Source organism: Malaclemys terrapin, chromosome 9, assembly GCF_027887155.1.
Source record: "Malaclemys terrapin pileata isolate rMalTer1 chromosome 9, rMalTer1.hap1, whole genome shotgun sequence".
Lineage (NCBI taxonomy): Eukaryota > Metazoa > Chordata > Testudines > Emydidae > Malaclemys > Malaclemys terrapin.
Genome location: NC_071513.1, coordinates 25,326,361 through 25,346,046, shown reverse-complemented (window position 1 = coordinate 25,346,046; position 19,686 = coordinate 25,326,361). Strand labels below are relative to the sequence as shown.

Sequence of the window (19,686 nt, the reverse complement as noted above, 5' to 3'; positions counted from 1 at the left end):
TAAATACTCTACTCTAGTTGCTAGCCTGTGCCATTATGTCTACACTGGTATTGTTAGCTTTAATCTAGCTAGTTTGGGTAACACGGGTATTCTTACCCGTGCTACGATCACATCTTCACTTGCAGTGTAAACATATCCTGAGATTGCATTGCTTCTTGAGACTGAGTAATAGGAGTTATGTACAAGGGGAACCCAGTACATGCAAAGTAAAAGAAGATATGTTGTGGACACTGCTGTGCTGGGGTCTCTCCAGAATATACCCATTCCTCCTCCTGGAATCAATGGGTCTGATGCTCCCACTAGCCGGACTGTTGCCTCTTCTATCTCAGTTCACGCGGAGGAAGGGCTGTGCTGCTGACTACCATCTGTAAGGGTTGGAGATGCAAATACAGCAGAGTGGGAGCCCTTCAGATCTTGCCAGCTCCTTGGTGTGCCCTCAAATCTGGGTGTAGTACTGGAACCCAGGTACTTAGGCTCCATAGTTTAGACATAGCCTGTGTCAGCATAGGGTATGTCTACACTATGGGGACTATACCAGGCTAGACATAGCCTACACTGGCAGATAGGTTTTCTGTTGTAGGAAAACCACCTCTCAGAACGATGTTAGCTATAATCACAGAGGCACTCTGCTGTCGACATAGCTGCGTCTACACTGAGGGCTATGTCAGCATAATTATGTTGGTCAGGGATTTTTTTCACACCCTAGACCATTGAGACTACATTGACATAACTTTTAAGTATAGACCAAGCCTTAGACTGAACTTCAACCCCTATCCCCTTAAATCAACCGGTAAACGCTCTTCCTCTATCTCTTGCCCAGTCTTGTATCTTAACCTTCTCTTGTGTCCCATCCTATAATAGCTACTTTTCAGTTGCCATTGCAGTACATTAGTGAACTGAGTTTCCTTTTCCTTATGCAGATGGGTGAATTTGGAGCTGGGCCAAGTGCTGGTAGGCGTACAAGCTTCTTCCCCAAAGCTCTACTAGTGTCCCTCATCCCTGATTTGTAGCTCCCCCTGCTATTCCCATCCACCACTCTTGCTAAATTGGGTGTGGTGGCTTTGCAGTGGAGCAAGGGGATTAGGCTGAGACCATGTAAATTATTTTTGTGGCTTAAGCAAGAGAAGAGCCCAGGTTCCCCAAGATGGAAGGGAGAATGACTAAATGTTTGGTCAGGAAGGTCATTTCCTCACTTTAATCCATCTTGTTTTCTCCCCCAGGCTCCGTTAACCAAGATGGGCAGAACACCCAAGGTAGCAGTGATGGATTCTTCAGCTCTAAGGTGGCAGTATTTGCTGCAATTGGTGCTGGCTGTGTCATCTTCATCCTCATCATCATCTTCCTTGTTGTCCTCCTGATCAAGATCCGCAAGCGGCACCGGAAGCACACCCAGCAGCGGGCAGCAGCCTTGTCACTTAGCACCTTGGCCAGTCCCAAGTGCAGTGGTAATGCAGGTTCAGAACCCAGCGATATCATCATCCCCTTACGGACTACAGAAAATAACTACTGCCCTCACTATGAGAAGGTGAGCGGGGACTATGGGCACCCCGTCTACATTGTCCAGGAGATGCCCCCTCAGAGCCCGGCCAACATCTACTACAAGGTCTGAGGAGCAGCCTCGGCAACCTACCAATGCAAGAGCACTAGAGAGCTGAGGGCCCTGGGGGCAGCCGCTGGCTCTCCCCACTAGTGTGCTCGCTCTGTGAGGGAGGAAGTGAAATGAACCCCATGGCAAGACCAGGGGAGCGCAAGGGTCTCGCACCAGATAGTGGATCACCCGCTCGCACGCTCTCGCTCTGTTTTCCCCTTTGTATTTAGTTTTGTAGTTCTCAGCTTTTGTAATCCCAAGACTCGAGGGTGGGCCTTCAGCATCCTCCTCCTGCTTCAGACTGCATCCTGGCTCTAGACGCATCTAGCCATGATATGGCCCTAGCTGCGCGCAACAGCCATTGTGCGTGGGCGCTGTGCCTTTCCTCACTCTGATGCCCCTGGCGATACCACAAAACTCTGTCCCCTCTTGATTTGGAGATGTCCCTTTCAGCTTTTCCATCTATATTATGTTAAGTATTCTTGTGTTTGGGGCTGTGCCGGTTGTTGCTTTGGTCCAGGATTGTCCTAGGAGTCGGACTAACTTGTGGGCCCTAGAGAAGAACCGCCACACACCTGAGGAATGAGCAGCTTGCGGCAGCACTTTGCGTAGGCGTGCCAAGGACGTAGACCCTGTGTAGGGGGGAGGCTGACAAACCCAACCTACTATTATTATTATTATAATTATTTTTTAACTTTTGTAACGTTTTTATTTTTGTGAAATATTGGTGGGACTCTGAGCCGCCACCTGCAAGCCTTCTGGCATGCTCTTCTCCCTCTGCCATGCCAATCCCCTGGCCATGCTCTGCCAGGACACACACTCTCACCTTCTGCTGTCCTTGCCATTTTAAACTTTTGTGTTCAGTGTGTAGCAGTCGATTCTTGTTTATCTGTTTAAACGGGGCGGGAAGAAGAGGAAAAAATATAACTCAAATGGTCAGTGCATGAGAGAATCCAGGGCTCTACCCCACGCCACCCAGAGCCAGGAGCCTCTTCCCCTTCCACAAGACAGTAACCTTTATGGGAACTCCTCCAAAGGTGTGTCTTCTTCATAGCATGTCCCTTGCCTGATCTCTTTTCCTAGGACAGAGGCTGAGCTAGTTTCTCCAACATCAGGGAGAGGGCAGTAGGACAGCATTCACTGATAGCCTCAGTCAGGCTGGATCTGGGACTGGGTTGAGAGAAAAGGGTGGGAGCATTCAGTAACTTAGTCACAAGGTTCATTCTTGGCTCTGTCGTTTCAGCAGATCCTGAAGCTGGTTTGCTCTTTGGGTTCAGGCCACAGTGCTTCCATTTGGACTGGAAACGAAATGAATCATGCCTGCTCTGAAGCCGTACTTGACATGTTCTCAGGAGGCTAGAGCAAGTGAGAAGAGAGCAGGAGGAGGTGGCTAAGAGGAAGAGAAAGCAAACTGCATCGATATTGGGGGTGGGGCAGATATTCAGTGGCCACAGCAGTTAGGCTGTTCTGGCCTTGGCTGAGCTGGGGAGGTCAGTATTCTGAGTAAGCTCATAGGCCGTCTAGGCCCCCATGTATCCCAGCAGCCTCATCCCTTCCACAGAGAGCAGCTGGGCCTCTTCTCCCGCCGACCCTCTTGGTTCTAGAACTCTTACACATTTCAGTGACTGCCAGGCATGAGGCTTGTTTTAACCATTGTACTGTCACTCTGGCTGGTCATGCTCTTTGTGCAGGCCCTTCGGGTGGGGAAGGCAGAGACTTGCTAAGTTTCTTGCTGTGGCACATCCTACACCAAGCATCATGGCTGAATTGGCTCATTTCCTTTCCCTTCCGTTTCTGAAAAGCAAGGATTTGGTTTATCCAAGCTGGGTCCTTTCCTCTTGTGTTCTGGGAGCTGGCTTTTTCCACCCATTGCTGAGTCACTCCTAGATACTTTTTTGGTAGGAGGGGTAGCCTAACCCTGAAAGAGTAGCCCTTAATCATCACTACTGAGGCCTCTACCTATTAGCATTGGAAGCAACTGTCTGTTCCATGCTACCACTGCAGGAATCTTGTGCAGAAGGGGGAAAAACAAATCCTGTGATTGGCTGGCCTCTAAGAGCAAAGCCAGTCATGGAGGCGTAGCTCAGTGGTTTGAGCATTGGTCTGCTAAACCCAGGGTTGTGAGTTCAATCCTTGAGAGGGCCATTTAGGGATCTGGGGTAAAAAATCTGTCTGGGGATTGGTCCTGCTTTGAGCAGGGGGTTAGACTAGATGACCTCCTGAGGTCCCTTCCACCCCTGATATTCTATGATTCAGCGCTAGAAGCGGGGCTTAGCTCCTCGATGGCTTCAGCAAACCCTATTGATTGCTGTTGTCATGGCATGAGCACCAGTCAAAGACCCTGCTCCATCCTCCTGATTTACTAGGTAACAACTCATCCTATCTGGCTCCTTTCCGTGTATGCATGCGTCCCACCTCACAGGGCAAGAATGGCAGTGTCCTGGAGTAGAGAGGAACCTTTCACAAGAATACTGCAGTTCTTGCAGTTATGGCCCCAGACCTAGTAGTAACATGACTGAGTGGCAGTGTTTGAGGCCATGACTGGGATCTTGGAGCATCTTTGAGAAGGTCCTGCCATGCTGACCTTGTTGTGTCCAAGGGAAGGATGGCTACATTCCCAGTCTGTCCTGTGGGGGGATTTCCCAACATCTCATAAAAATGTAGGGTTGAAAGGGACCTCGAGAGGGCAAGTGCAGCCCCCTTTGCTGAAGCAGGACCAAGTAAACCTAGACCATCTCTCACAGGAGTTCAAAGACTATTAGGAACACATTAGACAATGATGGGGATTCCGCAACCACCCGTGGGAGCCTATTCCAGAGTTTAATTACCCTTATCTTTAAGAAATTTTTCCTAATATTTAACCTGAATCTCCCTAGCTGCAGTTTAAGCCCATTACTGCTTGTCCTACTTCAGTGGACATGGAGAACAATTGTTCCCTGTCCCGTTTATAACAGCCTTTCACGTATTTGAAGACTGTTGTCAGGTCCCCCTCACCCCAGCTGTCTTTTCTCAAGACTAAATAAGCCCAGTTTTTTTTAACCTTTCCTCATAGGTCAGGTCTCCTAACCCTTTTATCATTTTTGTTGCTGTGCTCTGGACTCTCACATCTTTCTTAAAGTGCGGTGCCCAGAACTGGACACAGTTCTCCTGCTGAGGCCTAAAAGAATAATTGTCTTAAGTGAATGTGATGTAATAACAAGGTGAGAGCCAGTGTGACCTTCTGTGACCTTGTGTGGCTGCCTTGGCATCTGTCCCTGGGACGGGGTGAGGGAGGGCACGTTTCTGACCCTTCTGATGCTGCCTCCACCTCATGCATGAGCATGGGTGGGGAGTGAGAGAGTTGCTTGCCTTTTCCTTTGGGAAGTGGCTGCTTTGGAGGAAGTATAGTGTGAGGGATAGAACTTGTGGTGGGAAGCCAGTCCCTTAACTTATCCTTGAACCAAATAGTGAGGGTATTCCCAAGAGACAGAAAGTCCCTTCTCTCTCCTGTCCTCTCTGTGAGATTCAGGTATGGAGTCATCACTCCGCCCATGCAGGTCCTGCTCTGCTGGGCATGGTACTTAGGAGTCATTTAGTCCACTGGACTCAGCCTGAGGCTGCCCCCAAGAGCATGTGTGCTGCTGCCATCTGCCTTTCCCAATCCCATTTCTGGGCGGGGATTAATCATTTTATTAGTTTACTGGATCCCATTTGTAAATCCATGAAAGGAATTGGCTAGAGCACAGTGTCTTAAACTGTCTTTGGAGCTGCAACTGTTGCATGGTGGAGACTTGCACTATGGGAATCAGAGGCCATCAGGACATGACAGGGGCCACAGCACCCATGTCAGCCTCCAAGCTGTGTTCTGCTTTAGGTGCTGGGCTAGTGCCCTAGCGCTCCCTCTGTTTTCCCCGCATGTTTCTTTCATGTGACTCCAACTGTTCATGTTTACTGGTGGTCCCAGAATTGGCTGTTTGGAAGTGCACAGCTGGAGAGAACCACCATGCAATGTGGCTGGGGGTGATGAGTACGTGGCTGCAGGCAGCAAGGGGAGATGTGGCCCAACTCCGGGTACAGCCCAGTAAGCAGGGAGAGGGAACACAAAGCACAGCATACAGTGGGGGATGTCGCTGTCCTGATCTCATTACAGGGAGTCTCTCCAGAATCCTGGCCTTGTGCCTTCTCCCTCTAACCCAGTGCACTTATTTCCATAAGGCAACTGTAAAACCAAGAGGGATGTGGGGCCCTCTGAGTTCCAGAGGGGAGAGCGGGCACTGTGCTCTGTGGAAATGGCCTCCTGGGGGCTGCATCAAAGAGCAATTGTTTAGTTTTTTAGAAATGGAAAAATGAGAGCTTGGGGTCGAGCAGAGCAGCATTCTCCTCTCTCTCCCTCTCCAATCCCAGACAGGGCAACAAGCAGGATGCCCCACACCCTCCACTTCTCAGCACAGTGCAAGGCAATAAACCAGCTAGAGTCATGGCTGCCTTTACAGTGGGAGGAGAAGAGCCTTAGAATCACAGGGAACTTAACCTGATCCCATTGTCCCTCCCTCAGGCTCCGGGCTGAGACACAGCAGAAGGGACACTGGTCAGCTGCCAGCCCCTGAGAGATGGCAGGATGGAAAGAGGTTTCATTTTGCACCTTTCAGTTTTGCTCCCTCCCCAAATGCACCTTTTCTTCCCCGCTGCGGGGTCTGTGCAGGATGCCGTGCTGTGCCACATAGCTGCCAGGCTGGGCAGAGTGTTTTGCCAAGGTGTTTCTAAAGGGCTTAGACAAGAGTGCACTTTGAGGCTTGCTCGGCTGAGGTCGTCGGCCAAGGTCCATGTTTTTCAGGACTCCACAGAGGATTGACTGAGTCTGTTGTGTAAAATTGCGAAAAGATTCTAATCTTAAAGAAATCCCCCCCTCCCCAAAAAATCAGCATCCTGTTTCCAGGTGCAACTAAAACAATCGAGATTCCTAACGCTGGAGAAGCAGCCCAGCCTGTGTGCATTGTTAAAGAACCGTTTGTTTACGAGGAGTTTCACCTCCCAGCCTGGAAAGGCGTGCTTGGCAGTGGCTTGAGATTTCGATGGTCAAGCTGGGGGCATGCTTGATGGGAAGGGCTAGGAGATGCCAGGGGCCTGGCCAGACGTTTATACCAAAAGTAGATAAATACAATTATTCCAACGTTTATTGTTAGCTCTCCAATGTGATTACTGCCCCCTGAATGCAGTGACTGTCCGCTCGCCCCTCTCCTGCTTTTCTGGGATTTTTAAATTTTAGTAGTCTACTGCTAATGAAAGGGCAAAACCACCCATCATCAACAGAATGTGGGTTGCTTGTTCGTAACCCCCATAAACTTAACTAACTCCTCTAGCTGTGGGCAGCTGAAAAACTTGTAACCATGTCCAGGGGTGAAATTTGAACTGTAATCTTGCTGCGCACCTCAGTCTGCTGGGTCCTAAAACTGAGTGTCCCTTTTGTTCTTTTCACTGAAAGAATTGAAGGTGTTTTGTTTTTGTTTTGTTTGTGTGTAAATACTAGTCTTTTTTGGAAGAAATAATGTAAAGATGTTTTGTATAAACTCTGAATTATTTTCTGGTTGCTTTTTCTTAGAAAAAGAAATGAGAACTAAAAAAAAAAAAATAACTGCAAGAACGGGTGTAAAACATTGTCATATCGCAATCAAATCCAGGAGGCTCATCAGCTAAAGGGTGTGTGTGCGCGTGCACTTTGGTGGAGCCATGGAGAATTAGGGAATGGGGTCTTCATTGCACCGCGATGCCCTTCTGACAAGAAAAATTACTACATGACCCCAGGAAGAGGGACTGAAGCTTGAGCCTACCCAAGCCCCACCACCCCATGTGGGGGGCCAAAGCCCAAAGGCTTCAGCCCCAGGCAGGAGGCTTGTAACATGACCCCACCGCCCAGAGTTGAAGTCCTCAGGCTTTGGCTTCAGCCCCAGACAGTAGGGCTCGGGCTTCGGCTTCAATCCTGGGCCCCAGAAAGTCTAAGCCAGCCCTGGTGACCCCATTAAAATGGGGTCGTGACCCACAGTTTGAGAACCACTGCTCTAAAAGCAGTTGGTAAATCCCCCCCCCTCCCATTTTTAAAAAAGGTTTTAAGCCAAACTTATGAATCTGGGGGGCCTACCTCGTGATGTGGGAGTTGTCAGTGCTGAGGTGGGATGTTAACCCACCCCCTCTTCTTTCTAATTGATAAATGAAAGCTAAACTCTCCCCACCCACCCCTTACTGTGCCTGATGCCTTCATGTCAAAGAAATGCACTCTGCCTAACTAAAGTGAATGAGTGGGGAAGCACCAGAGGTTAGTGCCATGGGGGGAGATGTGCACGTGCCTCATGGAAGCCATTTCCAGCTCTGCTGTCACATCACGAGTTGCAGGTGGTTCAGGGATGGAAGAGGACTAATAGATCTGTCTCCAAGGTCTGAGTCTGTGGTGATTGCCCTGTGTATTACAGCTGCTGGTCAGTTAGTTATGCCAAAAACCTTCTGCATTATATCAACACAATGAGTTCATGTGAGGTGGTTGCTGCAGTACCAAGTTCTCTGGAATGTTAAGATAAATGGATGAGGTGAAAAGGGTCAAGGGAGCTCATTGTCTCCATGGCAGTGCACGCGCAAACACACCCCGTAACGTGACGTGCTCCCACATTTCAGAGATGTCAACAGGTACACGTTCGTGGGGGGTGTACCTATGGTGTGTATGCAAATACACTCTGGCATGATAGATGAGCCCATGCATCACAGCCATGTGCACATTTGGGTCATCTCATTAAACACCACAATCCAGTATTCAGCAGCAAGTTAAACTTCCTTCCATTTTCCTAAGTTGGGGAGCTCCTTAAGTCATGTGATCAACCAGTGGCGCTGCTGGCCTCGGCCGCCTTTGCCCATCTATGCTGGAGCAGTAACAGTCAGTTATGGTCTCACAGGTATTCTGGCTGGATCATGCTCTTGCCTTTCCTTCCTGCACCTCAGGCTCTTTCTTGCCCGTACAGCTGATGCTGCCAGCAGGATACTCCCAACTGTAAAAGATCGGAGGTAGCAAGTCATCCTCGTGCATTTCTGGAGTGTCAGTGAACCAGACAAAGGAGGGTGATTCATGAACACATTCTGGGACTAGATTAGTGGTCAGGCTGCCAGTGCTGTGCCGCCCTGCTGCTGTAACTGATGTCCTCATCTGTATGCAGAGAGTACAGATGCTCTCCAGCCCCAGGGCTAATGAGTGTTTACACATTTTGCCTTCATTACCAGAATTAAAGTACTCACCGCCTCTCCAGAGAGTGCCCATCCACTCAGGCCTCTCCTTGGCAGGCAACAGATGACTTGGTCTGAGAAACACTCCAAAATGAGAGTGCCTCTTCTCAGGAATGATTTTTCCCTTCCCACCCTCATGATGAATTGCAAGGTGCAGAGTATTTCTCCCTGCCCTAGAGCAAGATAGTCGGTGGGCAAGCAACTCACTGGCTGGTTGATCATCTCTTGGTTTCTAATCATGTTCCATCCATATGTTAAGTTTTGGTTTGGCTTCTGGGCCACGGCCCAGAGTCCTGTAATCCTATTGGTCATGCTCACCCAAACCATGTATTCTTTTGTTCTTGTCATGTTCCTTTTTTTATTCCTTTGCCTTTCACACAGCTGCTTTCACCCAGTATCATATCATCAATAATCAGTAATATGGAATCTGAATTCCATGGAGCCATGATGGAACCTGATATATTGTTAAATAAAAGATTTTTTTCCTATGGAAACCTAGCAGTCTTCAGTGTGTTTTTGTTCCTGCCCCAGACTCTTTTTGGAAATAATGTTGTTTTAAAAGAACCAGGAACAGGTTGACTCAAGGAATTGATAATGGGCTACGAAGCAGCACCTTGAGGTGCTGAGTGCTAGACTGAGAAGCATTTGGAGAGTTTCTTTATTTTGACTGTAAAAAAAAAAAAAAAAAAAAAAAAAGTCACACATATAGTTGCATATACCCAATTGTAACCCCCTCTCACTTGTCTTGTTTGACTATCAGCTCCTCAGGGAAGCGATCTCATGTTCTGTGTTTGTACAGCTCCAAGCACAATGGAGTTCTGAGCCTGACTGCAGCCTTAACTGCAACATGAAACTGCCACTGCTTTGAATCAGGTCCAAATTAGAACCCACCGAAGCTTTTCTATCTGCGTATCCGTAATTGGCCCTCTGGTAAATAGGTTTGGTCCTGTGCTAGTGGGGTAAGGATCCATATAATACAAATGGCCAATGTAAATGGTTCCAGTGGATTGTCTCAGCCAGAAAGCAAATGTGCCATGACTGAACTCTCCTCTCTCCCTGAGGTAGGGCTATAGGACCTTGGCCGAGGGCAGCCAGAGGGGAAGCTCATGTTCTGTAGAGACACAGAACTTCAGTCACTGGGGCTGTCAGCCCAGCATCTTCCACCAGCACTGAGTAGTGCCCTTAAATATTAAACCAAATTGCAGACGCGTCAAAGAACTGGGAGTGATTTTTCAGTTTGGAAACAAGTTAGGCTCTCCGTGTCTCGTTCACCACCCTAGGGTTGCTTTCGTGAAATCAGGATCTTTGTTCCTTAGCACAAATACAGAGATCAGCACCCTCTGCCAGGGCCATTGTCCTTGGCTGCTGTGGGGAAGCCTTGTCAAACCCCAGCCAGTGGAATCTGCCTGAAGTTGGGGGGTTGACAGCAGGAGCAGGAACCACAAGCACCCTGCTCCTGTGCTGAAGACAATGCCCTGAAATTGTACATAATCTCGGGGGGTATTGCCCAGTGGCTGGAAGCATAGGCCCCCTTTCGCTATTGATATTTATTTAATCATTCCTCCATATAACTTAATTTAATAAGTTATTAAAAAGTCATTCTGGGAAATGGCAGTAATAAATCCTTAACAGATGGTGCCATAACCAGCTCCGAAGCAGGCTCCACCATAGCTGTTGCTCTGCCTATTTATAACCTGCTTTAATATAGGATTTTACATGACTATAAAGTACCACAAAATGCAATAAATAATAGATGAGAAGCATTAGCAAAATGGATCACTTCTCACTGCAAGTTGGGTGGGTTCAGAGGCCAGTACTGCCCCTCCTGTGTGTGTCTATTGCCAAGTGCCAGTCTGTGTACTCACTGCCTAGGCATCAGCTTGGCAAATCTAAGACATGCTGTTCCCTTCCCCCGGGTGGAGAATAGGGAAACCAGCTACACAATGAGCTGTCTGCTCCTGAGTGGAAAACTGTCCAGGACTTCCCAAGTGATTGGCTTTGGTAGTCTTTAGTTCTTGTCCTACTCTGTAGGGTAGCACTGCTATGGGATACTGTGAACGTGTATTTAATAGGACTTTCTGTTCAGCCACGTTCCACTCGGAACGCAGCTGTACTTCATTAGTTGGGACCCTTTGACCTGCAAGGCACTATAGAAATGGAAGATCCCTCTCTCCAAGTGGAATGGAAAGTGTAAGGATGTTGCTATCTCCCTCCACCCACTAACCTGCAGAGATGACTGTATACTCAGAAGAACTTGGAAACCTTTGACTGCCTTGGTCCCTAGCAACTCTGCAGAGAGCCCCTCTGCCATTGCTCCACTTGCCTCCATATGCTAAATTAAAAGCCACTCGACATGTGAAATACAAAGACTGTGATTTATGTCAGATAGAATCTTTGTAGAAATGATCCAAGGGAATGTGAAATGTCGAATTCATTTCCTGTGAAGGAAGTTCCTGGTGGGGCATGTTTAATGCTCTCCAGGCAGATGCCTGTGGGATTCCATAAGACAGAAGCCCTCATAAGGGAAAGGGCTTGCTTCTGATTCTTTATGGATGAATCCAATCCTTAGAAGAGGGTCTCTTCTATATTCCTGGGATTTGGACTGGGAATCAGGACATCTGGGGTTGGCCCTTCTTACAGGGAAAGATGCCATAAGCAAAATCTGCTGGCTTAGCAACCTCCCAAGATGCAGAGAAGACATCAGGGTGAATGAAGGGATCCCTCAGTGTAGTTCATATGGGACTTGAAGTCTGAAGCATTTGGGATCATCGGGGATGAAAGGTGCCAGAGAAGTATAATGTCATGATCAGAGACACTGCATGACCCAGGCAGGAGGAGGCTGGTTAGAAAGGAAAGAGCTGCTCTTTATACATTGACCGTGCTAACTAGCAATGAATGGGAAAGAGGGGCTGGGGGAAGGTGAAGTTCACTAAAACAAGACTGAAGTGAATTTCATGCTGTAGAAAGATGACACAGTGAACTGCAAAGTCCCCTTTACACTGCATAAGTACAAGATGGCCTGTGGAATGCAAGCATCCCTTACATCCAACTCCACCGATGTGCCTGACTTCTCCCTGCAGCGATCACCCCTGGTCGTGATGGTGGGTAGGTGGTGAAGGTAATCGATATATAGGTTTAAAGTTTGTTCAGTTGCCCCCTTGTAAGCATGAACACTTTCTATTCTTGGAGGGAATGGAACTTTTCTCTTGATCTCTTCTGTGGTTCCTTAGACAAAGTGTCCAATACAAAATGAATCATTTTCTTATTTTCTTTAGCTAGTAGGTGGAGTTCAGAACTAGGTGGAGCCTGTTTCAGTTTAAACAGAAGTGTGGCTAGTTTTTTCTGATTTTTGAGGGTCAGGAGGAATTAAGTTGTTAACCATATATTCCAGTCATGCTTGTCATCTCTCTCTCATCCTGTAGATCCATGTATGTCAAGAAAACTCCTTGAACAGCTGGATCACTGAGGGCCATGATTCATTTCCTAAAATTGTCTTTGAACCCCTGCCAAGGAGTTGGACTGACCTCAGAAGGTTCCTTCAGCACAGAAACAGAGCTTAGGGAGACCTCCTGAAGTCCATCTCTGACCAGCTGTTGCTACAAAGCAACGGAATTCCAATAAGGCAGCTAACTCTGTCCAGTCGATCAGCACTATTGTCCATTTATCATGACCACACGTTTTCCTGTGGGCCAGGAACTCCACTGTGGCTCTGCTCTGGCCAGGTCTGACTCAGCAGAAAAGTGTCCTCATGAACACATTCATGAATGGATTAATTAACAGACAGAGTTTTCTCTTATAGAAAGAAATGAGAATGAAACCTCATGATGTCTCCCTAATGGAGCCTGTGGGAGGCATGGCCTTGGAATTGCTGTGCCTGCAGTCACTATCTGCTCTGGGTCCTTTTTAGAATCTGAGCTGTATTTTCCTGGGATAGTTCTCCCTTGGGGAGGGATTCTTCCACTCATAGAAATGTTTGTGGAATGTATCTTCAGGATGTACTGGAGATCTAACTGCAGAGGGAGGGATGGCAGGCGGGGAGGGGGGGTCGGGGGGGGAGAGATTGTATCAGGTAAAGAAACAGCCATTTCCCAGTTCTTTTGCTAATTTAACCACCTCCCACTATGTCCAGGGTAAACATGGGCCTGACTGAAAGGAGCATGGCTCTGTGGAGTGTCAGAGAGGAATGTGGAGAAGCAGGAAGAGTCAGGGTCAGGGTATGTGCTGGGAATGCAAAGCACTTGGTGTGAGCTGAGACAGGAACCTGGGAGCAGCTTGGGGTTCACGGTGGCTGGATGTTAGCCAAAAGAGGAACCTGCTGTGCATTCACTGTGCATGGTTGTGAAGCAACAGGATAAGCCAAGTGGCCAGCAGGGGATTAAGGTCATAGGATGTGAGCTAAGAACAGAGCTTACTTATTCTGCGTGTGAGTCCAGGAAGAGGTGACCCCAGGCAGAGATTCCTTTGAGACCATACCTCAGGAGCAGTGTTTGCTAGTTGGATCTACATTGGGGATAGACAGGGAGGGGACGTTCCTGGGGCTGAGATTTCCTTGGACTGTCCTGCATGAGCAGCATTCCCTAATGGAAGCTGTGCAATGGACACTCTGACAATGGAGAGTCTGAAGTGGAAAGTATTTGTGTCTCAATGTCCAAAATACAAGGAGTGCAAGAGAGAGACATTCCCAAATTACTGAAATTGTAAATGGCTTTTCAGCAAAAACCAAAAGGGGGGGAAACTGCCTGATCTCAGGGAGAAAGAAGTGAGAGAACAAAAGTTTTGTTGTGTGTAATGCTAGCAATCTGCACCCAGATCAGGGATGGATGCTGCTGACAAATGGACACAGGAGTCAAACCCCCAACCACAGAGGCTATAGGGTAAGTTGTATCAACCTCTAACCAAGCAGCGCTGTAATAATTTATTAATACTGTATGTTAGTCTGGTTGTTGGTATGTTTACTGGATGCATATATGTGTTTAATAGGGGGCTATAAGATAAAACAAACAGGAAGGAGAAACAGTGGTTCAAGATAAGCCACTTCTCAGCAAACACTTGAGGGTTGTTAAGAGACAATACCAGGTAAAGGGCCAAATTCCCTTAAGATCAACGGGACTGTGGCAGATTTTTACAGGAACAGTTTCCAGGGGGGGAAGAGGATGGGGAACCAGACAGGGACACAGGACCCCCAAGGTATAGAATGTCACAGAGACCTTTTGACAACTGTTGTATAGCTTAGGCAAGCCTAACTTCTTCAGACATCCTAGATAGGATGTCTGAAGAAGTTAGGCTTGCCTAAGTTACCATCAGGGAATGGTACACTGTTAGGTAAGATAGATGTGTGTAGACTGTTTAAAATTCTCTCTTTCCAAATTCTTTGCTCTAGCTGTTAAAACCAAGGTACTGTTAGTTTTAAGAAGGCTGTCTTGTCACTCTATTCGCTGCTGGTCTCAGGCTACTGAAGGGAAGAACTGCAGATGCTGAATCCAATTGGACCTGTTGGGTATGCACAGTAATATATAGGGTCCAGAATACTGTAAGCCCAGGGCTTGGTCTGAGAGAGAGACAGAATTCTACCCCTAATAGGTAATGGCACAAGGCCTGACACATGCAGAGGTGCACTCAGGGAGACCACAAAGGGCCCTGTGATAGCCCTGACTGGGGTAAATTGTACCTACCTCTAGCCAACACTTGAGCAACCTGTCTCCTTTATGCTATTTGGCATGAGAAGCTATACAACAGTTGTCAAAAGGTCTCTGTGACATTCTATACCTTGGGGGAGCATGCTGTAACCCCCATAGTCCTCATTTTCATATAATCATGATCTTATATATAAAGCATGCCTTGTAAGGTATCGGGAAAGGTTATGATCTGCTGAAAGTCATTTCTCTATCCATATATGTATATCATTAATGCATATGAAGTTATGATTATGGTTGTCACTAAAACATGCTGTAAATTGGGGGAATCAGCCAGATATTAGTTCTCCAGAGGCAACAGCAAGGAAAGTAACCAACGCCTGGGTGGGGTGTCAAACAACCCATCAATAGCCATTGTCCAGCAAGGGAGCTACAATGCAATGACTCACCTGCATGAGGCCACACCAAGGGAATTGCTCAACCTTGCTTGGAGAGACTAAGGCCTTGGCTACACTTGCGAGTTACAGCGCAATAAAGGAGCCCCACGTGCCCTAGCTCACTACCCGTCCACACTGGCAAGGCACGTAGAGCGCTCTGTCTCCGCAGCTACAGTGCTGCTGGTACTCCACCTCGGTGAGTGGAATAACGTTTGTTGCACCTTGGCTACAATTCCCGGGCGTCAGTGTGAACGAAGTGTTGCATTACTGCACTCTGATTGGTCTCCGGAAACGTCCCATAATCCCCTTAAGTCAAGTGGCCACTCTTGTCATTGTTTTGGACTCCTGTAGGAATTGGAAATGCCCTTTCAAAGCTCCGTTTCTGACAGCCGGCATGCAAGCCCTTACTGTGGAATGCTGTGTGTGAGAGAAAGGCGGGTGGGAGGAAGAGGTCTGCTGCTGTCTGAACTTACAAGGCAGCATGCTGACATGCTCTCAGCCCCCCAAAAACCCACTCTCTCTCCCCCCACATACACACAACACACTCCCTGTCACGTTCCACCCCACCCCTCCCATTTGAAAAGCACATTGCAGTCACTTGCATGCTGGGATAGCTGCCCATAATGCACCGCTCCCAATGCCACTGCAAGTGCCGCAAATGTGGCCACACCAGTGCGCTTGAAGCTGTCAGTGTGGACAGATTGCAGCGCTTTCCCTACTGTGCTCTACGAAGCCTGGTTTAACTCAAAGCGCTCTACATCTGCAAGTGTAGCCATGCCCTCAATAATGCTCATCTGACTCTGAAGTATGGGGGGGGGGAGAGCAAAGCCAAGAGGGAGGAAAGGACATGATAAAAGGAAGAGACATTTGCCATGCTCTTCCTCTCTCTTCCACCTGCATCTACAGACACCACACCAAGCAACTGAAGTGTTGATCAATGGGGAGAGCCTGGCTGAAAGAGCAACCAGCCAGCCTGCGGTGAGAAGCATCTAAGTTTGTAAGGACATTGAAAGTGTTAAGAGCAGCTTAGAATGCGTTTTGCTTTTATTTCATTTGACCAAATCTGACTTATGCGTTGACTTATAATCACTTAAAATCTAACTTTATAGTTAATAAATTTGTTTGTTTATTCTACCTGAAGCAGTATGTTTGGTTTGCAGTGTGTCAGAGGCTCCCCTTGGGATAACAAGCCTGGTACATATCAATTTCTTTGTTAAATTGATGAACTCATATAAACTTGCAGCATCCAGCGGGCATAACTGGACACTGCAAGATGGAGGTTCCTAGGGTTGTGTCTGGGACCGGAGATATTAGCTAGTGTCATTTGGTTGCACAATCCAAGGAGCAGCTTACATGCCAGAGGCTGTGCGTGAACAGCCCAGGAGTGGGGGTTCTCACAGCAGAGCAGGGTAAGGCTGGCTCCCAGAGTCAAGGATTGGAGTGACCCAGCAGATCACTGGTCCAGCTAAAACCAGAGGGGAATGTCGCAGTCTCCATCAAACTGGGGAGTCAGATGGGGCTGGGGCTCCCTCAGGCTGTTCATGTCATTTGAAAACCACTGGGACCCAGATATATTTTTACCTCTGAGTTTGATATAAGAGTTGCTTTTTATGCCCAGCATGACTAAACCTGGGATCTGCTGGAGGAGTCACCCTGCACTACCCCTTCTCTCCCATACCTTCACATGTAGTTTGGCAGAATTAACTCATTTCCCTGTTCTCCCATTCCGCTGTGTATGTTTGGGTATTGCAATGGCAGCCAAAGTGCTGTTCTTGACCGCAAAACTTCACAGCGGGCCAAACCAAACACACAAATTATTGATCATAGATGTCGGGGATAGAAATGTCCTACATGGCTCCATCTAAACCATCTCCTGGCCAATGCAGTATTCTTACTGGTTGTATAGTTAATAATGATTTCTACACTAATTTTCAACATCCCAGGTAATGTGGCTTTCCATCCTTTTTCTTAGGAGACAACTCCATCCTCAGCTGATACATCTCGCTCACAAGAAGTTATTGCTGATATTCAGCCTAAATTTTCCTGTTCTAAATTCCATCCCTTTCCTTCCAGTTACAACCCCTTGTACCGCCACAAACGACTCATCTCCCTCCTTCATGTTTGCACCCATCAGATAGTTGCAGACTGTTTGTTTGTAGTGTATTGAAAAGTGTGCTAAAATTATAAGCTATCACTTTAAGTTTGCAAGGGGGTTCCTGGTCTTGCTTGCAGACCTGGAGGCTGTGCGCCATCTGGGCCTTGAGCTTCCCATCTGCAGAGCCATCCTAGAACATGGTGAGTTGTGCATTGATACTTTAGGGAGCAGTCTGCTTTGTCTCTCTCTGTTTTAGGGTTCTTGTATGGTGGTATTCTGAATTCTCAGACACTATGTAGTGTTACATTGCAACCTTCCAGCAAGGGTATTTTATGTTTTTATCTAACTTTTCTGTGTATGCTATAAACATAACACTGTTCTCACATCCCCATGTCCCCAAGCTGGACAGTTACAGCTCTTTCAATCCTTCCTCCATAAATCAATTCCTCCAGCCCCTGGTTAATTTTTGTAGCTCACAGTCTAATTTGTCAACATTGTCATTCATGTCAACTCATTGTCCAGCTGAGGTTGTGATATCATGCCTCTGCATTTGCAGCCTCTAAACTTCAATGCATTGTCCCAATGTGGGGCTTAGTGGTTTACTTAGTGTTCAGTGCAGAGTTAATGGTATGGCCCAGAATGAGAAATAATTGTATAGGTTGATTAGATGGTACTAAGTAGCCAGACAGTGACTCTAACTTATGGTTGAACTTGGGGTCGGAGGGAATAAGGGTGGGCAGGGTGCATGAGCGCACAACCAACCAAGCATCAAACCAGCCCCTGATGGCCCACAGACTATCGGACGAGTTAAGGGAGAATTGGAGATCTGCATTTCTAGTTTCCATTTAAGAAGAAACTGGGCTAAGATTTCTAGTGGCTTGAGGCCACACCCAGATCATGCCTAAAGTGTTCGTTGAGACTCCTCTTTGTCACAGCAGAGAGAATGCTGGCTCAGACTCATTGGAAATCACCTTTCACTCCCTCGGGAAGTACCAGCAAATGTACTGACTGAACCCTGCTCACCTATGGTGCGTGAATAACAAATAATGTATTAATACATGTGTCAAGCAGCAGGGAAAAGTGCAGTATCTTGCAAGCTGAGCATACAGGCCATATCTGCTGCATGCAGAGTACACAGAGGAAGCTGAGTGACAATGCCTTTTGTATGCAGAGTGCATTCTTTTCACTGCCTACCTATTCATGTTGCATGCATAGCTCATTTATTTCGCTGCTGTAGCACGCATACCCTCACTCTTGCCGCACATGGGGTGCATACCTACACTTCCTTAAGGGTCAGGTTATTATGAATACGACAGATCCAAGCAAAGAGCCTTCTCAGACTACCTTTGGCCCTGCCTCCATGCACTTGCATACCAGCAGATCCATGTAACCCAGCCGTAACCTCCCCGAATCGAAAGCAGACCGCAAGGAGAGACTTGATGTTTTTCAGATGTTATTGGTGTATTTTGATCTCTCCGTTTATGTAAGTGCCTCCTGAGGAATACTCAGTTTACTCAGAGAGGTGTGTGTGTGCGTGTGTGTAATTTACCGGTCCCAGACAGGGAGGCTACACTCAGAGAGGGTGGCTTCTAGTAGTCAGGGATGTAGCTGTGCATCACCACACTGTTGTTTTTGTGGGTGTAGGGATGCCCTGGCAAATGTCTATGTGCACCCACTTCAGCTAGGGCTCACAGCCCTGCTCTTTCCATAACTTGCAGGGATAAGCTCTACATGCTTTAGATGAAACAGACTCCTCACATGTGGTGTGATGCAATCAGAGTGGGACTGACAGACTCACCTGGTCCAGTTCCCTGCATCTTGAAACCAGGAGTTTTTTCACTAGCCTCTAGTGTGGTTTCACTCAGAGTCTATTTTCCCTATATGCTTTGAGCAACAACATGGCCTCCCTTGGAGATCCCACTAGCTCGTGTCAGTTTCCAAAATGCTGGGATCAGCTTTAGCCCAGGACCGACAGTGCTGCTTGGAACCAGGCATAGTGTGGGCAGGTGCTCGGCATTCCTGACCAGCTCTGCCAATGCCCCTCAATCCAGACCTGTAACAGGCCTTGTGATGCACAGATGCTGATCATACTGAAAAGCTCAGCTGACAAATATCTACCAGGCACCTGACTTGGCTCTGAACTTATGCCTCCAAGAGTTGAAATGTTGGCATGTTCATCCACTGCCCTGCACCTTGATCTTCCCATCAGACAGCCCTGGCGTGCTGTCTCCAAATGATGGCCAGGCATTGGGTACACTGGGTATCTAAATTCTCACACACCTCATATCATCGGCTCCCCTGACAGAGGGAGCGGTGGAGGCCGGTCTATGTCTGCAGGGATAAACCAGATCCTCAAGAAGCAGCAGCAAGAGGCAGAAGGAAGGCAAATCTCCTGAGGTTATTTAGTGAAAGTGTTGGTATGCGAGGCTGCTCTGAGCAGTGACTCCTGACAGCTGTGTCCCAGGGACAAAGCCCTCCTGAGGACTTCTCCTTTCTTTGTTTTATTCTTCAGTTCCTCGAGCTCTGGCGAGGGCCCCAAAGGCAGGTGAAGATTCTTTGTTGGATAACACAAACCAGTGGCGGGAGTGCCACAGAATTCTGGCTGTGTGCCCAGCTGAAGCTGGCTTCTGCTGCAGCAGGTGGAGGCCCCCACTGCCCCCAGCGCTCGTCCTACAATCACCTCCCTCTGGG

At 47.8% G+C, this 19,686-nt stretch overlaps 1 protein-coding gene across 1 annotated transcript in view; it reads left to right on the top strand.

Moving 5' to 3' along the window:
- EFNB1 (ephrin B1) overlaps positions 1-9,324 on the top strand; it is a 120,789-nt gene extending 111,465 nt beyond the window's left edge. The window contains exon 5 of the mRNA XM_054039215.1: positions 1,221-9,324. Within this exon, the coding sequence (XP_053895190.1) occupies positions 1,221-1,609 (389 nt within the window). The 3' untranslated portion in view covers positions 1,610-9,324. The remainder of the gene's footprint in view (positions 1-1,220) is intronic.
- Positions 9,325-19,686: the final 10,362 nt, after the last annotated feature.